Here is a 23060-nt window from a genome sequence, read left to right as displayed (position 1 = left end):
AGAGTACTTCAGGCAAAACACTCATCACTCATCAGCAAGAAACAGAAGCAGCAGAAGATCCATTCTGACGAGTCATGTGGGGGAACTGAGCCAGGAGGAAGCACAAGGAGGAGGATGCAACAGTGGAGGCCTCCTGATTCATACTGAAAAAGTAAGGCAATTGGCTAGTTATCTTAGGTACCTGTACATGAAAGCAAGAAGCCTGGGAAACAAGCAGGAAGAATTGGAAGTCCTGGCACAGTCAAGGAACTATGATGTGAGTGGAATAATAGAGACGTGGTGGGGTAACTCAGACGACTGGAGCACCGTCATGGATGGGTATAAACTGTTCAGGAAGGACAGGCAGGGGAGAAAAGGTGGAGAAGTTGCACTGTATGTAAGAGAGCAATATGGCTGCTCAGAGCTACAGAATGAAACTGGAGAAAAGTCTGTTGACAGTCTCTAGGTTAAGTTTAGGGGCGAGAGAAACAAGGGTGATGTCGTGGTGGAAGTCAGCTATAGACCACCAGACCAGGAAGATGAGGTAGTTGTCTGAAGAAAGTTGTCTAACAGAAGTTTCCAGATCACAGACCCTGGTTCTCATGGGGGACTTCAATCACCCTGACATCTACTGGGAGAGCAATACATCAAAGCACAGACATTCCAGGAAGTTTTTGGAGAGCATTGGAAACAACTTCCTGGTGCAAGTGCTGGAGGAACCAACTAGGGGCCGTGCTCCTCTTGACCTGCTGCTCACAAAAACAGGGAAGAATTGATAAGGAGTTATAAGTGGATGGCAACCTGGGCAGCAGTGACCATGAGATGGTCAAGTTCAGGATCCTGACAAAAGGAAGAAAGGAGAACAGCAGAATACGGACCCTGGACTTCAGAAAAGCAGATTTTGACTCCCTCAAAGAACTGATGGGAGGATCCCTTATGGGAGGATCCCCTGGGAGGCTAATATGAGGGGGAAAGGAGTCCAAGAGAGCTGGCTGTATTTTAAAGAAACCTTATTGAGGGTGAAGGGACAAACCATCCCGATGTGCAGAAAGAATAGCAAATATGGCAGATGACCAGCTTGGCTTAACAGAGAACTCTTCGGTGAGCTTAAACACAAAAAAGAAGCTTACAGTAAGTGGAAGCTTAGACAGATGACTAGGGAGGAGTATAAAAATACTGCTCAAGCATGCAGGAGTGAAATCAGGAAGGCCAAAGTACAATTGGAGTTGCAGCTAGGAAGGGACATGAAGGGGAACAAGAAGGGTTTCTACAGGTATGTTAGGAACAAGAAGGTGGTCAGGGAAAGTGTGGGCCCCTCACTGAATCGGGGAGGCAACCTAGTGACAGATGATGTGGAGAAAGCTGAAATACTCAATGCTTTTTTGGTCTCCATCTTCACAGACAAGGTCAGTTCCCAGACTGCTGCACTGGGCTGCATAGTATGGGGTAAGCAGCCCTCAGTAGTGAAAAAACAGGTACAGGACTATTTAGAAAAGCTGGATATGCACAAGTCCATTTGGCCAGATGCAATGCATTTGAGGGTGCTGAGAGAGTTGGCTGATGTGATTGCAGAGACATTGGCCATTATCTTTGAAGACTCGTGGCAATGGGGGAGGTCCTGGAAGATTCAACAAAAGGCGAATATAGTGCCCATCTTCAAAAAAGGGAAGGAGGAGCAGCCAGGGAACTACAGACCAGTCAGCCTCACTTTAGTCCCCAGAAAAATCATGGAACAGGTCCTCAAGTAATCCATTTTGAAGCACTTGGAAAAGAGGAAGGTAATCGGGAACAGTCAGCATGGATTCACAAAGGGCAAGTCATGCCCCACCAACCTGGTTGCCTTCTATGATGAGATGACTGGCTCTATGGATGTGCGGAAACCGGTGGACGTGATATACCTTGACTTTAACAAAGCTTTTGATACTGTTTTCCACTCTACTCTTGCCAGCAAGTTAAAGAAGTATGGGTTGGATGAATGGACTATAAGGTGGACAGAAAGCTGGCTAGTTCATTGGGCTCAACCGGTAGTGATCAACGGCTTGATGTCTAGTTGGCAGCCAGTATCAAGCCAAGTGCCTCAGGAGCCAGTCCTGGGGCTGGTTTTGTTCAACATATTAATTAATGATTTGGAGGATGGGGTGGATTGAACCCTCAGCAAGTTTGCAGATGACATTAAGTTGTGGGGAGTGGTAGATACCCTGGAGGGTGGGAATGGATACAGAGTGACCTAGACAAATTGGAGGGCTGGGGCAAAAGAAATCTGATGAGGTTCAACACTGACAAGTGCAGAGTCCATGCACTGCCACAGACTGGGGACCAACTGGCTAGGCAGCAGTTCTGCAGAAAAGGATCTGACAGTTACAGTGAATAAGAAGCTGCATATAAGTCAACACTGTGCCCTTATTGCCAAGAAGGCTAATGGAATATTGGACTGCATTGGTAGGAGCATTGCCAGCAGATCAAGGGAAGTAGATTATTCCCCTCTATTCAGCACTGGTGAGGCCATACTTGGAGTATTGAGTCCAGTTTTGGGCCCACCCCCCACTACAGAAAGGATGTGGAGAAGTTGGAGAGTCCAGAGAATGGCAACAAAAATGATTAGGGGGCTGGAGCACAAGACGTATGAGGACAGGCTGAGGGAACTAGGCTTGTTTAGCCTGCAGAAGAGAAAAATGAGGGGGGATTTGATAGCAGCCTTTAACTACCTGAAAGGGGGTTCCAGGGAGGATGGAGCTAGGCTGTTCTCCATGGTGGCAGATGACAGAACAAGGAGTAATGGTCTGAAGTTGCAGTGGGGGAGGTCTAGGTTGGATATTAGGAAAAAGCTTTTCACTAAGATGGTGGTGAAGCTCTGGAATGGGTTACCTAGGGAGGTGGTGGAATCTCCATCTTTAGAGGTTTTTAAGCTGTGGCTTGACAAAGCCCTGGCTGGTATGATTTAGTTGGGGTTGGTCCTGTTTTGATCAGGGAGTTGCACGAGATGACCTTCTGAGGTCCCTTCCATCCCATATCTCCTATGATTCTATGAACATAGTAACCTCTCCTCCAATGCCATAGAGCCCTCTATATGAAATCCACATTTGTTTGCATGAAGGATGGGGAGCTTAGTATAGGCATGACTAGATAAAGCAGTGGGGCACTGGGCCTGAGGGAGCCATACTGCCATGGGACAGGAGGTACCTGGGCAGCAAAGAACATCAGCCTTCTTGAGGTGTTGCAATAACTGCAGAATATCCTCCGGGATCTTGGGATAGCTGTGGCTTAAAAGTGCTGTGTTTCCCACCTCTTCTGATGAGGTTGAAGCGAACATTTCCTTTTCTTCACCCTCCCCCAGTTGGAGGATGTAGAGTAAACTTCTTGAGCTGAATCCCAGTTTTCCTTGCCTTGAGGAGGCATGATTTGGTCCTCAGTATGCAGAATTCTCACAGTTAAGACCTCTTCCTGTTCAAGACTCACGGTCTGCACTGAAGTCTGACTATGGTCACATAACAGATTGCTTATGTTGAAGCACGTTTTTTCACTGGCACTGCTTAGGGCCTATTTGCTCAATAATACATAGAGGGTACAGACGGGTAAAGTCCCATTAATTGATCTTTAAAGTATCAAGACAGCAGACCTTTTGTCTGTTTGTTAAGATTGATTTGAATACACTTGAGATTTTTAAACCGAATCCGTGGCCACGTTTGTGTGACTGAGCAACAGATTTCCAGTCCTTATTAAAGAGACACAAGGGTGGTCTAGTGACCCGTCTAGATTGAGAGAGGAAATTCCAAGTAGTAATCCTGGTTGCAGTACTGACTCACTGCATAGTCCCTGAGAAGGTGATACTGATTTGTGCCCCATGTGGTTTGTAAAGGTTCAGAGGTTTGAAAATATAGAGTGGTAATTATTACCATCAATACACTCTCCTAACAGAGAGCAGGAAGAGGCCTCTACTCAACTTCATAATCTTTGGCCACCTTTTTATGTTCCATACTAGCCCAATTCTTTGAACAATAAATGCCTCTCTACTATACAAGAGACACTCAATGATACAGTATGGAACACTAGACGTCATCTTCCAATATTGTGATTTCCCTCCTACCAAGAGGGCAATCCTAGTTCTTTGTTTATGGAGCATCATACCCAGAAAGCAGATACTATGAAGCTACTCCAGCATTATTTCCACACACAGAGACAGCAGCATAGGAAACTATTTCAGAGACAGAGATCACACTTTCTCTCGGGCGAGGTGAGGGAGCTAGACATATTTTAGGCAATTTAAGAAACATGACTTCCAATCCCTCTCCCACTTTTAAAAAAATAGAGAGGAATGAGTAAGATCTTCCCAAACTAAGATTATTCTAGACTAGTGGCCCTAGCCCCTGCAGTACAACAAGTGCACATATGGATTGTTTGGAACAATTATAGCATACCACAACTGATTGTGTTAATTTAAGGTATGTCTGCACTACAGTTCAAGATGAGACTGCAGCATGGGTAGGAATACCTAAGATTGCACTGCTATTTTTAGCTGAGCAGACAGGGAGCCAGGTTAGCAATATGGTCACAGCATCCTTATACAGCCTGTGCAGATGCCCTTGCCACTGCACCAACACTGTTATTTTTAGCTATGCTACCCATGCTAGCTTTACTAACATTATGTCTACCCATGCTGCAATTGCACATCAAATTGCAGTGTAGACATACCCTCAAATGTGATTAGAATTAAATAGACTAAGGTCAGAAGGGACCATTATGATCATCTAGTCTGACCTCCTGCAGGCCACCAAACCTCACCTATCCACTCCTGTAATAGACCCCTAACCTAGGACTTAGTTACTGAAGTCCTCAAATAATGGTTTAAAGACTTCAAGGTACAGAGAATCCACCAGCAAGTAACCCGTGCCCCACGTTGCAGAGGAAAGTGAAAAAACCGCAGGGTCTCTGCCAATCGGCCCTAGAAGAAAAGTCCTTCCGACCCCAAATATGGTGATCAATTAAACTCTGAGCATGTGGGCAAGACTCACCAGCCAGACACACAGAAAGAATTTTCTGTAGTAACTCAAAATCCACCCCATCTAACATCCCATTGCAGTCCATTGGGCATATTACCGCCAGTAGTCAAAGATCAGTTAATTGCCAAATTGGGCTGTGCCATCAATACCATAGTTTATTTAAAGAAAGGGCTGTCAGTCCACACAATGTATGAAGACATGCTGGATTATCTGACTTTATTCTCTATGCTCTGATATAACTCTGTAATCCATTTGTTTACCACCAAGTTGTAGACAGCAGCTGTGTATTGTGGTAATGCCTGAAAACCCAAGTCAATCTCAGGGCCCCACTGTTCTAGGCACTGGACAAACATACAGATAGAAGCAGTTCCTGCCCCAAAGATTTTACAATCTAATCTAAAAGTTAGATTCAACAAGTTTTAACAAACAATACAAAGGAAGACTAGGAAGAGGAGGATAGCCACCTGTATGTATTCTTGTTATCTAGGTGTTTTGAATTGTTTAAGTGTTGATATTTATTAATCCACAGATTCCTCTGCAACTTTCCCATTTCTACTGTCTAATTCAGCATGAGGTGACCAAATATCAGGACATCCTTTAATGTCTAGGGTTACATATTTCTATCCCCTTCCTTGTTAAGTATATACACTACAATACTTTACAATAATTGTCCCAAACAGCTTACCATAGCATCATTGCAGAGTCCAAGATTATTTACACTCAGAACATTGCAGCATTTGCTGTAAAAGTGTGATCAGCCAAATTAGGGTTTGGGGGCTTTGTGTGTAAATGAGAATCTTGTTTTTCAGGACAGCAATCAGATCAATTCTCGGGCTACATTTAAAACGTCATTAATTTAAACTAATTGGATTGCAATTAAATAAAGCAATATGCAGTATAGTCAGAGAAGCAGCTTCAGTTTCCTGACTGGAACAGAATGTAAGGAAGGATTAGAATACCTGATGCTGTGCTACCTGGGCACAACAGCATAAGGCAGTCAAACCCACACAGCACCTGGGTGTAGCATGTTTCAATTGCCAGCATCAAGAGAACATAACAGACAATTGCATATTGTTTTACAGGGTGTTTTTGCCAGCAGGAGGCCAGACACTCCAGATAACCATCACCCCTTAGGGTATGTCTCCATTGCAGAGCCAGCCCAGGTTCATACTCATGTGTTGTCCCTCTCCTCTCTCAACCCCCAAAAACTCCCTCTTAACCCAGGCTAGTGGGCACAGCTAGGGAAACAGGTAAAAGCCCAGGTTACACTTTCATTCAGGCTGCTAACTCACCAACTTTGTAATTTGGATGCAGGCTAAACCACTCAGTGGTGATAGCCCTCCACTGCCTCCCATAATTCCCTCTCCCCCAATGTGCCCAGAAGACAGAAAAGTTTCCCCAGAATTCTCTGGGAAGGTCTCAGAGCAGCTCAGCTTACTGCAGCACTAAGAACCATGAGGTATGCCCCCAGCCGTCCCAGTGACATACAGAGGCGAGTGCAGCACCAGTGAGCAGTAACTCTGGTACGACTTTGTGGTGTGGCAGCTCACACCTAGCCACAAGCATCCAGGCTCACTCTACAGTCGAGTCGTTCATGAGGTGGCTCAACTCCCTCTGGGTACATCCAGCACAGTAATCACACCAGAGGCCCCCTCGGCGCAGCAGGCAGCAGCACCAGCAAGTGAGCTTTCTGCTGGCTGTGCTGCACTTTGCTCCTGGTTGGGAGTGACATTCTGTATTTCTCATGTAGCAAAGCAGTATTACTTGCACTAACAGAGCTAAGCGTTGCAATTCCTAAATCAGTTTGGGATCTGGGTGGAATGAGAAAGTTGTGGCAATAGAGAGGCAGGAAAGAAGAGGGAGATCTTTTAGAGTAGACAATCAGGAAAATTGCTTTGTTTACACTGGAGAGTGTTGTCAACACAAGTTACATTGGTGATCAAAAAGCGCTGTAATTACAGCACTTGTGTCTGTCCACACAGCACTCTTGTTGCCAAAGCACATCCACACTTGGTGCTCTAGCATCAACAGTGAGAGCAGTGTACTGTGGGCAGCTATCCCATTGTGCAACTCCCCACCTTGTGCCGCTAGGAGTTGTGGGAAGGCAGAGAGGAGCGCAGTGCATTATGGGTGTGGGCTCAACATCCTACGATGCATGGATTTCCGTCTCGTCATTCCTTGTGTTCCAGACTGCGTTTTGTGGCATTTTTCAATGGCCGCAACAGTTTCCTGAGCGCCCACCAACTCTATCTGAAAGTGTTGCTGTCAACGTTCTGAACATATCGTGGCTGATCGCACAGTATAATCAGGAGCTCGTAATCAGAACAGGAATATGAGGTGCCTGACCTGCTGTGTGCCATGCAAACCAACAACAACAGATTACTTTTTGCACTCGTAGAATGTCTGCACACTGTGCATGCCTCTTTTGGGCACATGAAACAATCACTGAGTGGTGGGATCGCATCATTATGCAGGTCTGGGATGACGAGCAGTGACTGCAGAACTTTTGAATGCGCAAAACCACCTTCATGGAACTTGGTACAGAGCTCGCCATTGCCCTGCGACACAAGAACACCAGAATGAGAGCTGCCCTCTCGGTGGAGAAGCGTGTGGCGATCACTGTGTGGAAGCTGGAAACTCCAGACTGCTACCGGTCAGTCGCTAATCAGTTTGGAATCGGGAAGTCCACTTGGGAAAACTGACTTGCATGCAGGGGTTAGATGTGAAGGGGCACAGTGTAGGGGTTATGGGTACGGGGGCAAGGGGTCACACTTAGAGGCTTGCTGTGTGAAAAGGGTCACCAATACAAAAAAGGTTTGAAAACTACTGCTAGCTAAAGTCATAGAATCATAGAGTTGGAAGGGACCTCAGGAGGTCATCTAGTCCAACCCCCTGCTCAAAGCAGGGCTAACCTCAGTTAAATAATCCCAGCAAGGGTTTTGTCAAGCTGCAGCTTTAAAACCTCTAAAGATGGAGATTCCACCACCTCCCTAGGTAACCCATTCCAGTGCTTCACCATCCTCCTAGTGAAAAACTTTTTCCTAATGTCCAACCTAGACCTCCCCCCCTGCAACTTGAGACTGTTGCTCCTTGTTCTGTCATCTGCCATGACAGAGAACAGCCTAGCTCCATCCTCCCTGGAACCCCCTTTCAGGTAGTTTAAGGCTGCTATCAAATCCCCCCTCATTCTTCTCTTCTGCAGGCTAAACAAGCCTAGTTCCCTCAGCCTGTCCTCATACGTCTTGTGCTCCAGCCCCCTAATCATTTTTGTTACCCTCCGCTGAACTCTCTCCAACTTCTCCACATCCTTTTTGTAGTGGGGGGCCCAAAACTGGACACAATACTCCAAATGTGGCCTCACCAATGCCGAATAGAGGGGAATAATCACTTCCCGCGATCTGCTGGCAATGCTCCTACTAATGCAGCCCAATACGCTATTAGCCTTCTTGGCAACCAGGGCACACTGCTGACTTATATCCAGCTTTTTATCCACTGTAACCCCCAGGTCCTTTTCTGCAGAACTGCTGCCTAACCAGTCAGTCCCCAGTCTGTAGCTGTGCATCGGATTCTTCCATCCTAAGTGCAGGACTCTGCACTTGTCCTTGTTGAACTTCATCAGATTTCTTTTGGCCCAATCCTCCAATTTGTCTAGGTCCTTCTGTATCCTATCCCTACCTCCCAGGGTATCTACCACTCCCCCCAGCTTAGTGTCATCTGCAAACTTGCTGAGGGTGCAATCTACCCCATCCTCCAGATCATTAATGAAGATGTTGAACAAAACCAGCCCCAGGACCGACCCCTGGGGCACTCCGCTTGTGACCAGCTGCCAGCTAGACATGGAGCCATTGATCCCTACTCATTGAGCTCTATTCTCTAGCCAGTTCTCCATCCATTTTATAGTCCATTCATCCAACCCATACTTTTTTAACTTGCTGATAAGAATACTGTGAGAGACAGTATCAAAAGTTTTGCTAAAATCAAGGTATATCACGTCCACCGCTTTCCCCACATCCACAGAGCCAGTCACCTCTTCATAGAAAGCAATCAGGTTGGTGAGGCATGACTTTCCCTTGGTGAATCCATGTTGACTGTTCCTGATCACCTTCTTCTCTTCCAAGTGCCTTAAAATGGATTCTTTGGAGGACCTGCTCCATGATTTTTCCAGGGATTGAGGTAAGGCTGACCGGTCTGTAGTTCCCCGGCTCCTCTTTCCTCTCTTTCTTAAAGATGGGCACTATATTTGCTTTTTTCCAGTCATCAGGGACCTCCCCCAATTGCCACGAGCTTTCAAAGATAATGGACAATGGCTCTGAAATCACCTCAGCCAACTCCCTCAGCACCCTCGGGTGCATTGCATCCGGCCCCATGGACTTGTGTATGTCTAAGCCTTCTAAATAGTCTTGGACCTGTTCCTTCAGCACTGCGGGATGTTTGCCTCCTTCCCATACTGTGCCGCCCAGTGCAGCAGTCTGGGATCTGACCTTGTCTGTGAAGACAGAGGCAAAAAAGGCATTGAGTACCTTAGCTTTATCCACATCCTCTGTCACTAGGTTGCCTCCCCCATTCTGTAAGGGGCCCACACTGTCCCTAATCTTCCTCTTGTTGGTAACATGCCTGTAGAAACCCTTCTTGTTCCCCTTCACGTCCCTTGCTAGCTGCAACTTTAATTGTGCTTTGGCCTTCCTGATTTCATTCCTACACATTCGAGCAGTATTTTTATAATCCTCCCTAGTCATCTGACCAAGCTTCCACTTTTTGTAAGCTTCTTTTTTGTGCAACTCTCTTTGAAACAGCCCCAGGAGCCCAAGCCAGCTGGCACAGACCAGCCATGGGTTTTTCTTTACTGTGTAGACATATCTTTAAGTACCTTTCCCAGACCTGAACAAGAGATCTGTGTATCTCGAAAGCTGCTCTCTCGACAACAGAATTTGGTCCAATAAAAGATTACCTCACCCACCTTGTTTTCCTAGCAATAAGGCATTTGCCGCTATGTAAAGTTACTTGTGCTAAGACTAATAGAACTAATACTTGCCTCAAGATAGCATGCATGAAGACCCTATTAATAAAGTTTCCATACCCCCATCTCTATTAAACCATTATATGTTTATAAACACTGAACACAAAAAGATGGAATACTTTAATGCATTGAGTTGGCAACCTAGGACATTGCGGAAGGAAACATTTACTTTTCCAAGGACTGCCCTGAGCAATAAACAAATAAAGATGCTTTGATGTCAGAGATAACAGTTCCTGCTGAATGGCCAGCTACTTGGAGGACATACCACCAATACAGCAAATTAAAGCTTAATTTAGCTAGTCTGGCTCACAGGAACAGGATGCGATACAGCACCATTTTTAAAAAAAATTGATTTGGTCATCAGTGCCCAACCCTTACACATCCTATAACTCAGACTCAGTTTCCTTAGCCAAGCTGTATGACAGATGAACCTATAGCCTCTTCCCAGGGCAGGAGGTTTCACCACTCAAAACTCCATTTCCCCATAGTCATTCTTAAAGAATCCTCTTCCCCCAAACACATACCTCCTATGTATGAAGGCAATACCCATGTAATCCACTGTACAACACACATTTATCACTTGTACTCTGCCCACTAGTTCATCTCAAACAGGACTATTTCTAAGATATCCAAACTCTAAACAGCTTAAAGCACCTGCCTATTTACAGACAAAGCATTTGTTACTTCTTTCACTCATTACACAGATTCTAGTAGCAGGATGGGAAATACAGGTCTAGTCCCTTGACAGGTTTAGAGTACAATAACTTTCTACTTATTCTAACTAGAAACGGAACTAAATAGCAACAGAAATGGGAATTGCCTCATCTCCTATGGGAATCACTGCACTTGTTTCTAATCCTTGTAGGATCCCAGATATTAGGACTTTCTTTTTAAAAAGTCACAATATTAATTTGTATAGAAAAACTATTTCAGGCAATTCCAGAAATTTCTAAAAAATGAAGTTATTTCTCTTTAAGGCCTACACAAATTGAATTTGTGGTGTTAATGCACCTGGCTTCATGGCACAAAGATACTGCGGGTAATTTTTCATAAAGTCTCTAAAACCTCACTAAAATATAGTTTTTGTACAATGTTAGATACAGAATACATTAAGGTTTCTCATAAAGGTTTCAGTCAGCCCTCTTTTGGGATGCCATGCATAAACTCACTTGTAGATTTGTCACTTGTAAGTAACAGTGCCATCAGATAATATGGACTAAAATGTTTAGATATGTTTTAACGTGAAAGACAAATCTTTAACTCCCAAGAAAGTGGTTGGCTCCAAGGGGGAACATCAACCACAAACTGGCTCTTTAGATATAAATAGATAAGAAACACACAGTAGTAAAGAGTATCAGAGACTTTGTTTCAGGGTGGATTGATTTAAATCACCAGTTTTAGTCATGATTTATATCAGCAAGGAAGAAACACTGAGTTAAATTATTGATTTTAATAGCATTTTGCATTTGTACTTCTAATTATCTTGCTAAAGAAAGACCGATTGTCTCTTGTTGATAACCATTAAAATGTACTGATTTGTAACTAAAATAGCCTTTACACTAAAATGATGCTTCCTTTTACTAACCTGGAGGACACACTATAACTATACATTGTTATTTAGGCCAGCAGTTCTCAACCGGGGGTCCGTGGCCCCAAGCCAGTTTCAGAGGGTCCATGAAGCAGGACCAGCATTAGACTGGCTGGGGCCAAGGCAGAAAGCCTGGTGCCCCATAGGGCAGAAGCCCCGAACTTTCCCGCCCCGCCCAGTGGCTGAAGCCCCAAGCTTGTCCCCCACCTCCATGGCTGAAGCCCCAAGCATGGTCCTCACCCCTTGCTGGGCCCTGGAGTTTTTAATAGCATTGGGGGTGGCCTCACAAAGAAAAAGGTTAAGAACCCATAATTTAGGCAGTTATATAGCTTTGCTTACATCTATTCAGATTCTTAATTTTTACTTTATTACGTTAGAAAATGGTAAATGATGCATTTCTTATTTACTAGATGATGATTAAATTGTGATTTGTCTCAAGCTGTATTTGGATACTCAAATTCAATTACAATTCACAAAAACATTTTGTTTAAATTAATTTAAACTACCTGAAATATGCTGGATATACAAGAAAAAAGTATATTTATCAAAACACGTTTTGCATTTAAAACCAACCAATTTATTAAATAAAAGTACCATCTGTAATTAGTGAATTGAACTGATTTTTTCTGAGCACCATGTCCTTCAAGATTTTAGAACTAGTATACCTCATCTGCTCTCACCTAGATTTTATTCATAGATTGGAAGAGAACAAGCTTTCCTGCTTTTTCAGCTCTTAGTTTCTTAACTTTGAATGATCTGTACATTGAACTGAACTAGTTGAATAAACTGAAATGAAGAAAATATTCTCTGCACTAGCAGAAGTCGCTACCACTGTCAAAAGCTGGTTCAGCACTTCAACAAACACTGGTTCCAGGTGCTTAGCCAGTGACTTCCACCAGTTCAGTGGTTTGACTTTATTACTTAGCAGCAAACACGTATTGCTTAATATTATTTTTATATTTAATTCAAGTGATTTTAATAGATTATAGTAAGTTTAGGCCTTTAAATACAGGTTGATTTTTAAAAAGAAACCTGTATTTAAAATTTAAAAATACATTTTTGAAATCACTGATTTTTAATCCATCCTGCCTTGTCCACACTAGCCTTTTTCTTCAAGTTTCCCCACTGTTGCATTGCCAGCATGTAGCTCTACTGGTGGTAGCAACTAGGGGAGCACCATAGGTGATGCAGGGGGGGCATGTGGGGTCAAGTGCCTCCTCCTTCTTCCCCCTCCCCCCCGATTTCTGCTCAGCCTGCCAGGGGAAGGCAGGAAAGAAGAGGGGCTGTCCTTCTCCAGCTGTGCCTGTCCCCTGGCACATTTGGCCCGTCCCTGGCAGCCGGTTCCATGCGGGGAGGAGAAAGGGCAGGATAGAACTGCTTCTCACAGAAGCGGAGGGTGGCTGCTCTGGGTTGCTGCTTTGTGTGGCACTCCCCTCTAGCACATTTCCAGCTCACCTGGCCCCAGCAGCCAGGCCTGGGTAGGGAGCGGAGAGGCCAGACTGCTGCCTCCCCTGCTGGGCTCTCTCTCAACCCGCCACCATGCTGCACAGAGGCAGCAACCTGGAGCAGCTGCCCTCAACTGGTGTGAGAAGCGGACTGCTCCCCGCCCGGACCTGGCTGCGAGAGAGAGCTGCCATGAGCCAGAAATGCGCCAAGGAGAAGGAGGGGGAGGGAGGAGAGGTGCATCAGGAGAAGGACAGAGCCCTTCCTCCCTTCCCCCAGATAACTCTGGTGGGACAGGGAGAGTGTGGTGGTTCCAGCTGAGTGCAGGGCAGGGGTCACTGGGGAAGGCACCAGGAGCCAGTTTCTTGGTCTCCGCTCAGTCAGAGATAGGGGCATTGTCCACGGCCTGCACCTTCCCTGTTGAGGTGTCCGTGAGCTCCAGGGAGACACCGGTGCCATGAGTTTCCCTGGGCCAGGGCTGGTCCCAGAGGCATGTGCTCCCTGCTTCTGTGGCTCCAGCCCCCCCAAGAAGCTGGTGGGATTGGCTGTCCTCGCCCAGGGACATGGGGCTGCAAGTTCCTCCCAGAGGCAACATGTGGGACGGTCGCGTGTCTCTCCCCCACTTTACTTTGTGCTTCCCCCCAGTTTGAGGAGGCACAAGTCATCTATGCGAGCACTGCTGTACACCAGCCTCCACTAATGAAGACACTGCTCACCAACGTACACTAGCACTATCATTACTCCTAGCACTGGTGAGGCTGCAGTGGGAGTGCTGAAGAAAAACGCTAGTGTAGATACTGAAGAGTTGCTGGCCAAGGAGAGACAGGGCTGGTCAAGGCTCTTGCCATGAGCAAGTCCTGTGCTGTGTCCCTCCTCCCATCTCCAGTCCAGGCACTCCAACTCCCTGTTACTGGTTTTTGACCAGATCATCAGTCCAGGAACAGCAGGGGGCAGGGGTAGGACCATGGCCCAAGAACTTATGTCTGCAAGCACTGGGGGAGGAGGGGAGGGAGAGAGAGAAATCAAAGTAGTTTACTTAGCCTCAGGAAGAGGGGAAGACCCTTTATCCAGTTGTGCAGGGAGGCAGGGGGAGGTAAATGTGAATGTGGTAGAACACAGGAGCTCTTGGCCAGATACTGAGAATTGTCAGTAACACAGCAAGACTTATGCAAGTGCACAACTGGGATTTTTGCATCAAGCGTTGCTAAAAATCAAATCCCAATACAACTTTTAAATAGCTTTATTAAAAGCTGCATCTCCGCCAGTGGAATGTCAGGATTTAGAGAGGATGCTCATAAAAAACTATCCGCTCTTAGGAACCCACACTGCAGTTAAAGCAGAGATGGATGGTGCTAACTGGGATAGCAAGCAGGTGCATCACTGTCAATGGTGGTCTTTAGGAGGACGAGTGACAAACACTAACTACTTCTGCACCCATTATCAGCTGCTTCATGGAGCCATACTAGTGCTAAGAAGCTGCTGCTCGGTCTTCCAAACCAGACATCAGGCTTCGAAATCCCAGTAGCTTGTAAGAGAAGAGACTAGTTGCAGAATGACAGGTACCACACAAGCTGTTTTGACTTACTAAGGGGATGTGGAGCTTGATACTAACACAGCATGCCTGTGTTTCAGCATAAGAAGCCTCAGTAATAAGAGCAGTGCGAACAAGACCTGTAACCTTTTAGTTGAACTATACTGTGTGATTGTAAACTCCTGGAGAGATGCACATAAACAACACATTTAGGGCTTGTCTACACTTATCTCAGAGATTCAGCAGCAGTCAACCGGAGTTACGCAAGCCACACAAAAAACTTGCGTAACTCCCGTCAACTTCTCTACTTCTGTTCTGTGAGCCATCTTCACTGCACTGCCCCAACAGGAACACGTTCCCGTCAACACAGCAGTACGCCACTTGAGAAGGTGGTCTTAATACGTCGATTTCTGGATCGACTGAGCGGGTCTTCACTGACCGCTCAGTCGATCCAGAGAAGTCGATCTGACGGCGGTGACTTTGCCGCCGTCAGTGTAGCCATAGCCCCAGATGCCAGGATGGTTTGAAGAGCAGAATCATGGACTGAAAAGACAGCAGAAAAGATTAATGTTCGTGCCACAGTTTCCCCTTTCTGCTTCCTCATGACATTTGCTTAATTTTCTCACTTTATTTATTTGCTCTAGTCCTGCCCAGAACTCAGAGTATGCATCAAATACATACAAATGGGAACCAGTGTCCAGGTCTATCACCCCTCCTTTTAAAAGCCTGGTTTTGTAGTATATAATCCCACTGTCCTGCCTCACTTCAACCCACTTCCAGATTTGGGCTCTAGTGACCCTACAGGTAAATGTGTGCCAGAATCAAAGACACTTCCCTGAAGATGCCCTGCCCATAGCCCTCTTGGTTTGAAAGAGGACTGTTGGCTTCACCTGGATTTATCTGGGGAGAGAAGCAGGCCTCTGAAAGACTCAGAACACAAACTATTTGTGACTTTATGGGTCTGTAGCCAAGCTGCTCAGAGTGCGTCACTGCAAGGATCTGCAGGGGGTGCAGGCTTGTATGCGATAGCGAAGTGACCACTCACAGTAGAAGCTCAGTACCAGCTCTTTACAGTTTCACTATCTTCAGTGCAACAGGAAAAAAGTAAAAAAAGTGTGAATAAGATGTCGAGAAATTGCTTAGAGTAATGGGCAGGTTTAGGAGTAGTCCTCTCTCACAATCTCTCTTCCTCCCCATTCTATCCCCTGTCCTATCCCCCTGGTTCCCTCCTTTCTCTTGTTTTGTCATTGGGCTAATCTCTTTCTCACAAAACCCCAACCAAGAAGAGTTTGTTTTTTAAACAATGGCTCCACCATCACATTGCTCAGTCTCCCTACCCTGAGTCTGTCTTGTCAATTTAGATTGTAAGCTATTTGGGGCTGGCACTGCCTAGTACTGTCTGTACAGTGCCTAGCTCTGTACAGGGACTCCTTCTCAGTCAGTCCCTAGGCACTACCAAAACAAAATTGAGTAATGGGATGGAGTTAAAGGGAACATTTGCACTGAACATCAATCAGGAAAAACTCATGGCAGCAAGATCTCCAGTAATGGAATAGTCTGCCAAGAGAAACAGTCAAAGTCACACAGCTGTGGACATTTAGAACTGGACAGAGCATGAGGAAGCGTACCACAGGAAATATCCTGCATTGCCCTGGGGACAGACCAGATGGAACCAAATAGGACTTAAGTTTTTAACATGTATGTTTTGACAGACAGTATTACTAAGATCAAACCTGAAGGGTAATCAAGAGGAAACCAGTGATACTGCATTTCCAACCCCTCCTCGTCCCAGCCAAATGAGAGTTTGTTCAGACTCATTCTGCAGGAGTCACACATTTCATTTTGCTTCTCTACCATCTGTGTCCTGCTCACAAGCTCAGTCTTGCCCTGTGGTATTATGCACTCTCCCCCCCCCGCTCCACCCCATTTCTCTGAGCATTGTAGTTCTGCAGTACATTCCCTCATCCTGTACCGCAGGCCGGCAGCAGCCAATTACTATATCAAGATTAGGAGGGCTAGAGAGGAAAACTGAAATTCAGTTGCTACTACAGATTAGAGAAAAGTCGTAATACACTTTGTATTTATATAGAGCTTTTTATGGGGAGGATCTTAAATAATGGTCAGGATAACTTACTTGGTGGGGTGGGCAAGAGAATTATTTTGCGCAGAAACTTTAGTTCCTGTTCTGAAGAAAACCCCCATATTTAGCTCCAGTAGCTGCGGCAAATACATAAAATATCTTCCCTCCCATACTATCTTCCTTACTTCTATTCTTCTCCATTATCTGCCCTATCATGAACGCCCACAATCTCCTCTCAGTTTCCTCTCTCCCTCACGTAACCTCTTAACAGTATCTCTTATGTTCCTACTGCTAACATGCCCTTGTTCTGTCACTTGACTTCTGTAGCCTTCTTCTCCCTGGCCGCTCCTCCCCCCGCTGTTGGCCTTTCAACTAGGCTGCAGTTATTTACTCTATCCAACACACCAATAATATCACTCCCTATTTCCTTTTCTTTTGTCACACCATTTGCCTCATTTTATTCTGCATCATATCCAAAGATAGGAAGTATAGCAAGAGACCATTCTGGCTTAACCAGGAGATCTTCAATAATCTGAAGCAAACAAAAAAATCCTACAAAAAGTGGAAACTAGGTCAAATTACAAAGAATGAATATAAACAAATAACACAAGTATGTAGGGACAAAATTAGAAAGGCCAAGGCACAAAATGAGATTAAACTGGATAGAGACATAAAGGGTAGCAAGGAAACATTCTACAAATGCATTAGATTAAGAAGCAAGAGGAAGACCAAGGACAGGGTAGACCTGTTACTCAATGGGGGGTGGGGAACAATAGAAAATGTGGAAACAGCAGAAGTGCTAAATGACTTTGTTTCAGTTTTTACTAAAAAGGTTAGTAGTCATTGGACATCTAACAGTGAATGCCAGTGAAAATGAGGTAGTATATGAAGCTAAAATAGGAAAACCACAAGTTAAAAATTACTTAGACGTCTTCAAATCACCAGGGCCTGATGAAATACATCCTAGAATACTCAAGGAGCTGAGTGAGGAGATATCTGAGCCATTAGTGATTTTATTTGAAAAGTTATGGAAGAGGGGAGAGATTCCAGGGCAAATATAGTGCTAATGTATAAAAAGGGAAATAAGGACAACCCGGGGAATTACAGACCAGCCAGCTTAACTTCAGTATCCGGAAAGATAATGGAGCAAATAATTAGACAATCAATTTGCAAACACCTAGACAATAATAAGGTGATAAGTAACAGTCAGCATGGATTTGTCAAGAACAAATCATGTCAAACCAACCTGATAGCTTTCTTTGACAGGGTAACAAGCCTTATGAATGTGGGAGAAGCAGTAGATGTGGTATATCTTGACTGTAGTAAGGCTTTTGATATTGTCTCACGTGATCTTCTCATAAACAAACTAGGGAAATACAACTTCGATGAAGCTGTTATAAGATGGGTGCATAACAGGTTGGAAAATCATTTCACAAGTAGTTATCAATGGTTCACAGCCAAACTGAAGGGGCATATAGAATGGGGTACCACAGGGATCAGTTCCGGGTCCAGTTCTGTTCAATATCTTCATCAATGATTTAGATAATGGCATAGAGAGTACACTTATAAAGTTCACAGATGGTACTAAGCTGGGAGGGGTTGTAAGTGCTTTGGAGGATAGGATTAAAATTCAAAATGATCTGGACAAACTGGAGAAATGGTCTGAAGTGAACAGGATGAAATGCAATAAGGACAAATGCAAAGTACTCCTCTTAGGAAAGAGCAATCATTTGCACACACAAAAATGGAAAATGATTGCCCAGGAAAAAGTACTGCAGAAAGGGATCTGAGATCACAAGTTAAATGAGAGTCAACAGTTTAATACTGTTGCAAAAAAAGCAAACATTCTGAGATGCATTATCAGGAATGTTGTAAGCAAGACACAAGAAATAATTCTTCTGCTCTACTCTGTGCTGGAGTACTGTGTCCAGTTCTGAGTGCCACATTTCAGGAAAAATGCAGACAAATTGGAGAAAATCCAGAGAAGAGCAACAAAAATGATTAAAGGTCTAGAATGTCTAGAAGGTCATGACCAATGAGGGAAGATTGAAAAAATTGGGTTTGTTTAGTCTGAAGAAGAGAAAACTGCAGTGGGACATAACAGCTTTCAAGTATAATAAAACTGTTACAGGGAAGAGGGAGAAAAATTGTTCTTAACCTCTGAGGATAGGACAAGCAGCAATGGGCTTAATTGCAGCAAGGGCAGTTTAGGATGGACATTAGGAAAAACTGCCTGTCAGGGTAGTTAAGCACTGGAAAAAATGGTCTAGGGAGGTTATGGAATCTCCATCATTGGTGATTTAAGAGGTTAGACAAACATCTGTCAGGTAGGGTCTAGATAATGCTTTGTCCTGCCGTAAATTCAGGGGACTAGACTAGATAACCTCTTGAGATCCCTTCCAGTCCTAGGATTCTAGGATACTAATTCCTCATCTGAAAGTATAGATGATACCGCAGACCCTGCCTATACCTGGTCTACTAGTGTCCAGCTCCACAGCCTGCCCCTACTAATGTTCAGAGCAGTTCCAGGGAGTGAAGAGATTAACATGAATGTCAGTTTCACAGCTGCACATAGGATTATGAACAGCAGCAGCAAAACTAAATAGAATTTCATTCACTTCACCTTGCTGTTGCCAGAGGAAATGGCTAGAGCAATCTGACTGGAGACTCAGGAAGACAGTATTGCATCAGGTCACACTGTCAGGTTCTCTAACATAATGACTGCACTTTTTAAAAAAAAAATAAAAACCAATACCACAGGCCTCAGTGTCACAGCCCTCTCCTCCCCCGACCCCATCACTAGAAAAAGTTTCTTACTTGCATTTTCCAAACCCTTCAGTATCCCAAGCAGTCTCATTCTTCACCACATCCCTCTGTAAAACTAATTTCTTTCAGGGCCTTCCACTGCTAACAATCCAGCGCTGCCCTTATGCATCACCTGCTAATGGTTTAATTTGGCTCACATCACAACATAAATATATATTTATTCCAGGAGTAAGGGGGCAAATGGGGGGGGGGGGAGAGAGAAGAGAATAAAGAGTTACTCCGGGACTAACAAGATGGTAAATTGGTCGTTTTACTTTTCTGTTGCATATCTTTCACTCCATTTAGATTGCAAGTTTGTCAAGACTTGTACTTCACAGATAAAGAAAAAGAAGATACACTATTGGGACTGTGCAAATAATAAAGGTAATAATATCACTTGTTCATGTTCTGTCTCTTTACAATCTGAACAGGAACTAGATTTAAATTATGTCACAATAAGATAACTACATTATGGCTATAAAGATAGAGGCTTTATCTCCATGCAACCTAGAACTGAAACAATTAGATCGGTTGCAATTCACACCTCTAGTTATGTTGGTGCAAGTCTGTGTGTGGGCACTTTTAGATCAGATTAAAAGTGCCCTATTGCAATATAATTAGAGTTGGCAGAATTCAATTTCTTTTATAATATCAATGGACAATATCCATGCTTATTTTTAAGCATTTTTTCCAATTTTTATTGATTTAAATGTTCACAGTTACTGGAATTTATAGCAGGGCCAAATAATTATTTAACGATGGATAAGATTTAAAAAGTTAAAGCTTTATAACCATTACAACACAAATTGTATATTTTGATATGTAATGTTGACAAAGTAAATAGCCTTAAATCAGACTAATAATTTCTCAAGCTGCATTTTCCTTATTTTGCTTATCTGTACATTTTTATAATTATCTACAGAAATATATTTCATTAGTCTGTGTACCATGAAGTTGATGTTTACTGAAACTTACTGATAAAAAATCTTAGCGAGACAAGATGGGTGAGGTAATATCTTTCACTGGACCAACTTCTATTGGTGAGAGAGGAGCTTTTCTTCAGGTCTGGCAAACTAACTCAAAGTATAACTGCTCAATACAAGGTTTGAACAGATTGTTTAGCAGAAGTAGTTAACACATATTACAAGGAACCATTCAAGATGAAGTGGCCTGTTAATACCCTCTTCCCCCACTCCTGCTAGGAAGAAAATAAGGGGCAGACACTGATAATAAAATCAGCTGGGGACATAGCAGTTTATAGATTGTTTTAATAAGCCATAAATCCAGTGTCTCTATTCAATCCATGAATTTTAATGTCTAGCAAAGTTATGAATTTAAACTCCCAGACTCATCTTTAGAAAGTGCTGTGCAGGTTTCCTTTGAGGATGAGGACAGATAGGTCAAATATAGAACGAGCGCTTTGTGAAAAGTCTTCGCCCACAGGTGATATGGTGTTTTTGTCTTTTATCATTTTCCTGGGTGAGTTCATTCCAGAGCATAGTGATTGTCCGATTTCACCCACAAAGTTGCTATTGGGGCATTTAGAAAGCTTGTCTTTCTCACCCACAGAAGTTGGTCTAATAAAAGATATTACCTCACCCACTGTCTCTCAATATTCTGGGATCAACACAGCTAGAACACTGCATGTGATAAAAATCTTATCCTTCCAAGGCGAAGTTTAATTTAAATCAATTTTGTTACCTACTTAAATTACACTGAAATAGGACTGGCATTCTTAATCTGAAGATAAGAATGTCCACATTAAGACTTGCACCAAAGTAAGCATAGAATTACAATTTATTTAGTTGTTTCAATTCCAGTTTGCTAGAGAAGCCCTATGAAAACCCAAGCAACGGGGCAGAATATTCTGCACTCACCTTCCCATCCATCCCCCAGTCATTCCTTAGTAGCCAGGCTTAAATCTGTGGACACTGAGCCCAGGTGCATCCCAATGCACACTGTTAGTCACAAAGAAGACCATACAAAAGATGATGGAAAGCCAGCTCCGGAAAAAAGGAGGGAGTGGTGAATCAGAGAGAACTTAGCTAAGAAGCAGAGGGATCAGGATTCCTTGCCATCCCAAGGTGGAAGGAAAGGAAGCGGATGTGGCTTCTCTTGAGCCATACACAGGGGAGCTGGAACAACTGATATTAGTGGGGGTGCTGAGAGCCATTGAACCAAACTGTGAACCCTGCATACAGTGGAAACCACTTGAAGCCAAGGGATGCAGGACGACCCCTAGTTCCAGCACCTGTGGCCATGTGCAGGAAGGAGCCTTGATGCCTCCTGCCCGCTAAGGCAGTTTAGCAAAGGGATGGGAGTGAAGGCACAACCCCCACCAGCCTCTCCCCACTGACACCCCACGTCCCCCTCGCCCGCAGGTCCCCGCTCTGAGGTGTGGGGGAAAAACTGCACCTCAGCGACTCCCTCGAGAGCTGGGTCCCAGGACAGGGAGGGGAGGGGAGGAGGGGGGGCCGCGTGTGAGCGCCAAGAGACCTGTAGCCCCGAGCGCCCTACCCCAGCCGGGGGGGGGGGGGGCACCTTTCCCAGAGCGCGGACGGACTCACCTGCCTCATGGGGACCGACTGACCCGCGACCAAGAGCAGCAAGAAAGTGAAGGCGAACGGAGCCGAGGAGAGGCTCATGTCCCGCAGCAGCCGGGCCGGCGGAAGGGCTGAGGAGCCGTCTCCGCGCCCGCCGCCCCGCTTCCCTGCTGGGGGCTGCCAGCCGGGGAACAGGCGACAGCAGCGGCGCGTCTGCAGAGTGCGCCCCGGACTCCCGCACGGCGAGAGACCCCCGCTGGGGGAGGCGGCGGCCGGGGCTGGCTCCGCTGGGGGCGCGGCGGAGTTTGATTGAACTTAAGCGGCAGCTGGAGCTGGAGCTGGAGCGCGGGGCCGGTCCTGAGGCGAGAGCCCGCAGCCCTCCTCTCTCAGCCCAGGCTGGCCCGGACCAGACAGCGCCCTCCGGCTCCGCCGCTCCTTAGCTCGCTCTGGTCTCCACGCACGCGGGAGAGGAGCGGAGCGCAGCTGGCTGCTGCGGGTCCGGATACAGGGGAGGAGCGAGTCCACCCAATCGCCTGGGGAGGCCGAGCACTGGCGCGTGGCTGGCTTTATTAGCGTGGGCTCCCCCGCGCGCGCAGCCACTGGTGGAGTTCCCGGGTGGAGCGGAGCAAAGCCAGGCGGGTTGTATAGTTAACCAGAGGGATCGTTTTTATTGTAAAACGTCGCAATAAAATGTTGCTTTAGACTTCATGGTATTGTCCCTTCACCATGAAAAAAAAATCTCCCTCTATGCAGAAAGTCTGTCATTGGGTTGGCTGGGTTGAGCATCCTCATTTGTTGGTCATTATCACATTCGAGCTGTGTTAGGTCTGACTTTTGTGTGATTACTGATTAATTATATGGACTACTGGAGCTATACTTGTACTAGGACTAGAGTCCTGATCCTACATAGTCTCAGGCACAAATTTAACTTTACACTAGTAGTCACAGTATATACGTTTTTGCAAAGTAGAGTTTAGTTACCTAGCGGAAGGGCGGTCTAACTTTCCTACCCATTCTGTTTTATTTTTTGTCAGTACTTTTTGAGTTTACATTGACACAGATGACAGAAAGAAAAAA

General features: G+C 45.0%; 1 protein-coding gene across 1 annotated transcript in view; it reads right to left on the bottom strand.

The window, feature by feature from the left end:
- The window catches only part of GLP1R (glucagon like peptide 1 receptor), a 118382-nt gene extending 96152 nt beyond the window's left edge, over positions 1 to 22230 (bottom strand). Inside the window, exon 1 of the mRNA XM_067565374.1 lies at positions 22008 to 22230. Within this exon, the coding sequence (XP_067421475.1) occupies positions 22008 to 22085 (78 nt within the window). The 5' untranslated portion in view covers positions 22086 to 22230. The remainder of the gene's footprint in view (positions 1 to 22007) is intronic.
- Positions 22231 to 23060: the final 830 nt, after the last annotated feature.

The sequence above is a fragment of the Emydura macquarii genome, unplaced genomic scaffold (genome assembly GCF_026122565.2).
Source record: "Emydura macquarii macquarii isolate MOO-44397 ecotype Brisbane River unplaced genomic scaffold, CSIRO-AGI_Emac_v2 contig_2676, whole genome shotgun sequence".
Taxonomy (NCBI): domain Eukaryota; kingdom Metazoa; phylum Chordata; order Testudines; family Chelidae; genus Emydura; species Emydura macquarii.
Note: the sequence above shows the minus strand (reverse complement) of the source record. Positions and strands in the feature narration are given on the sequence as shown.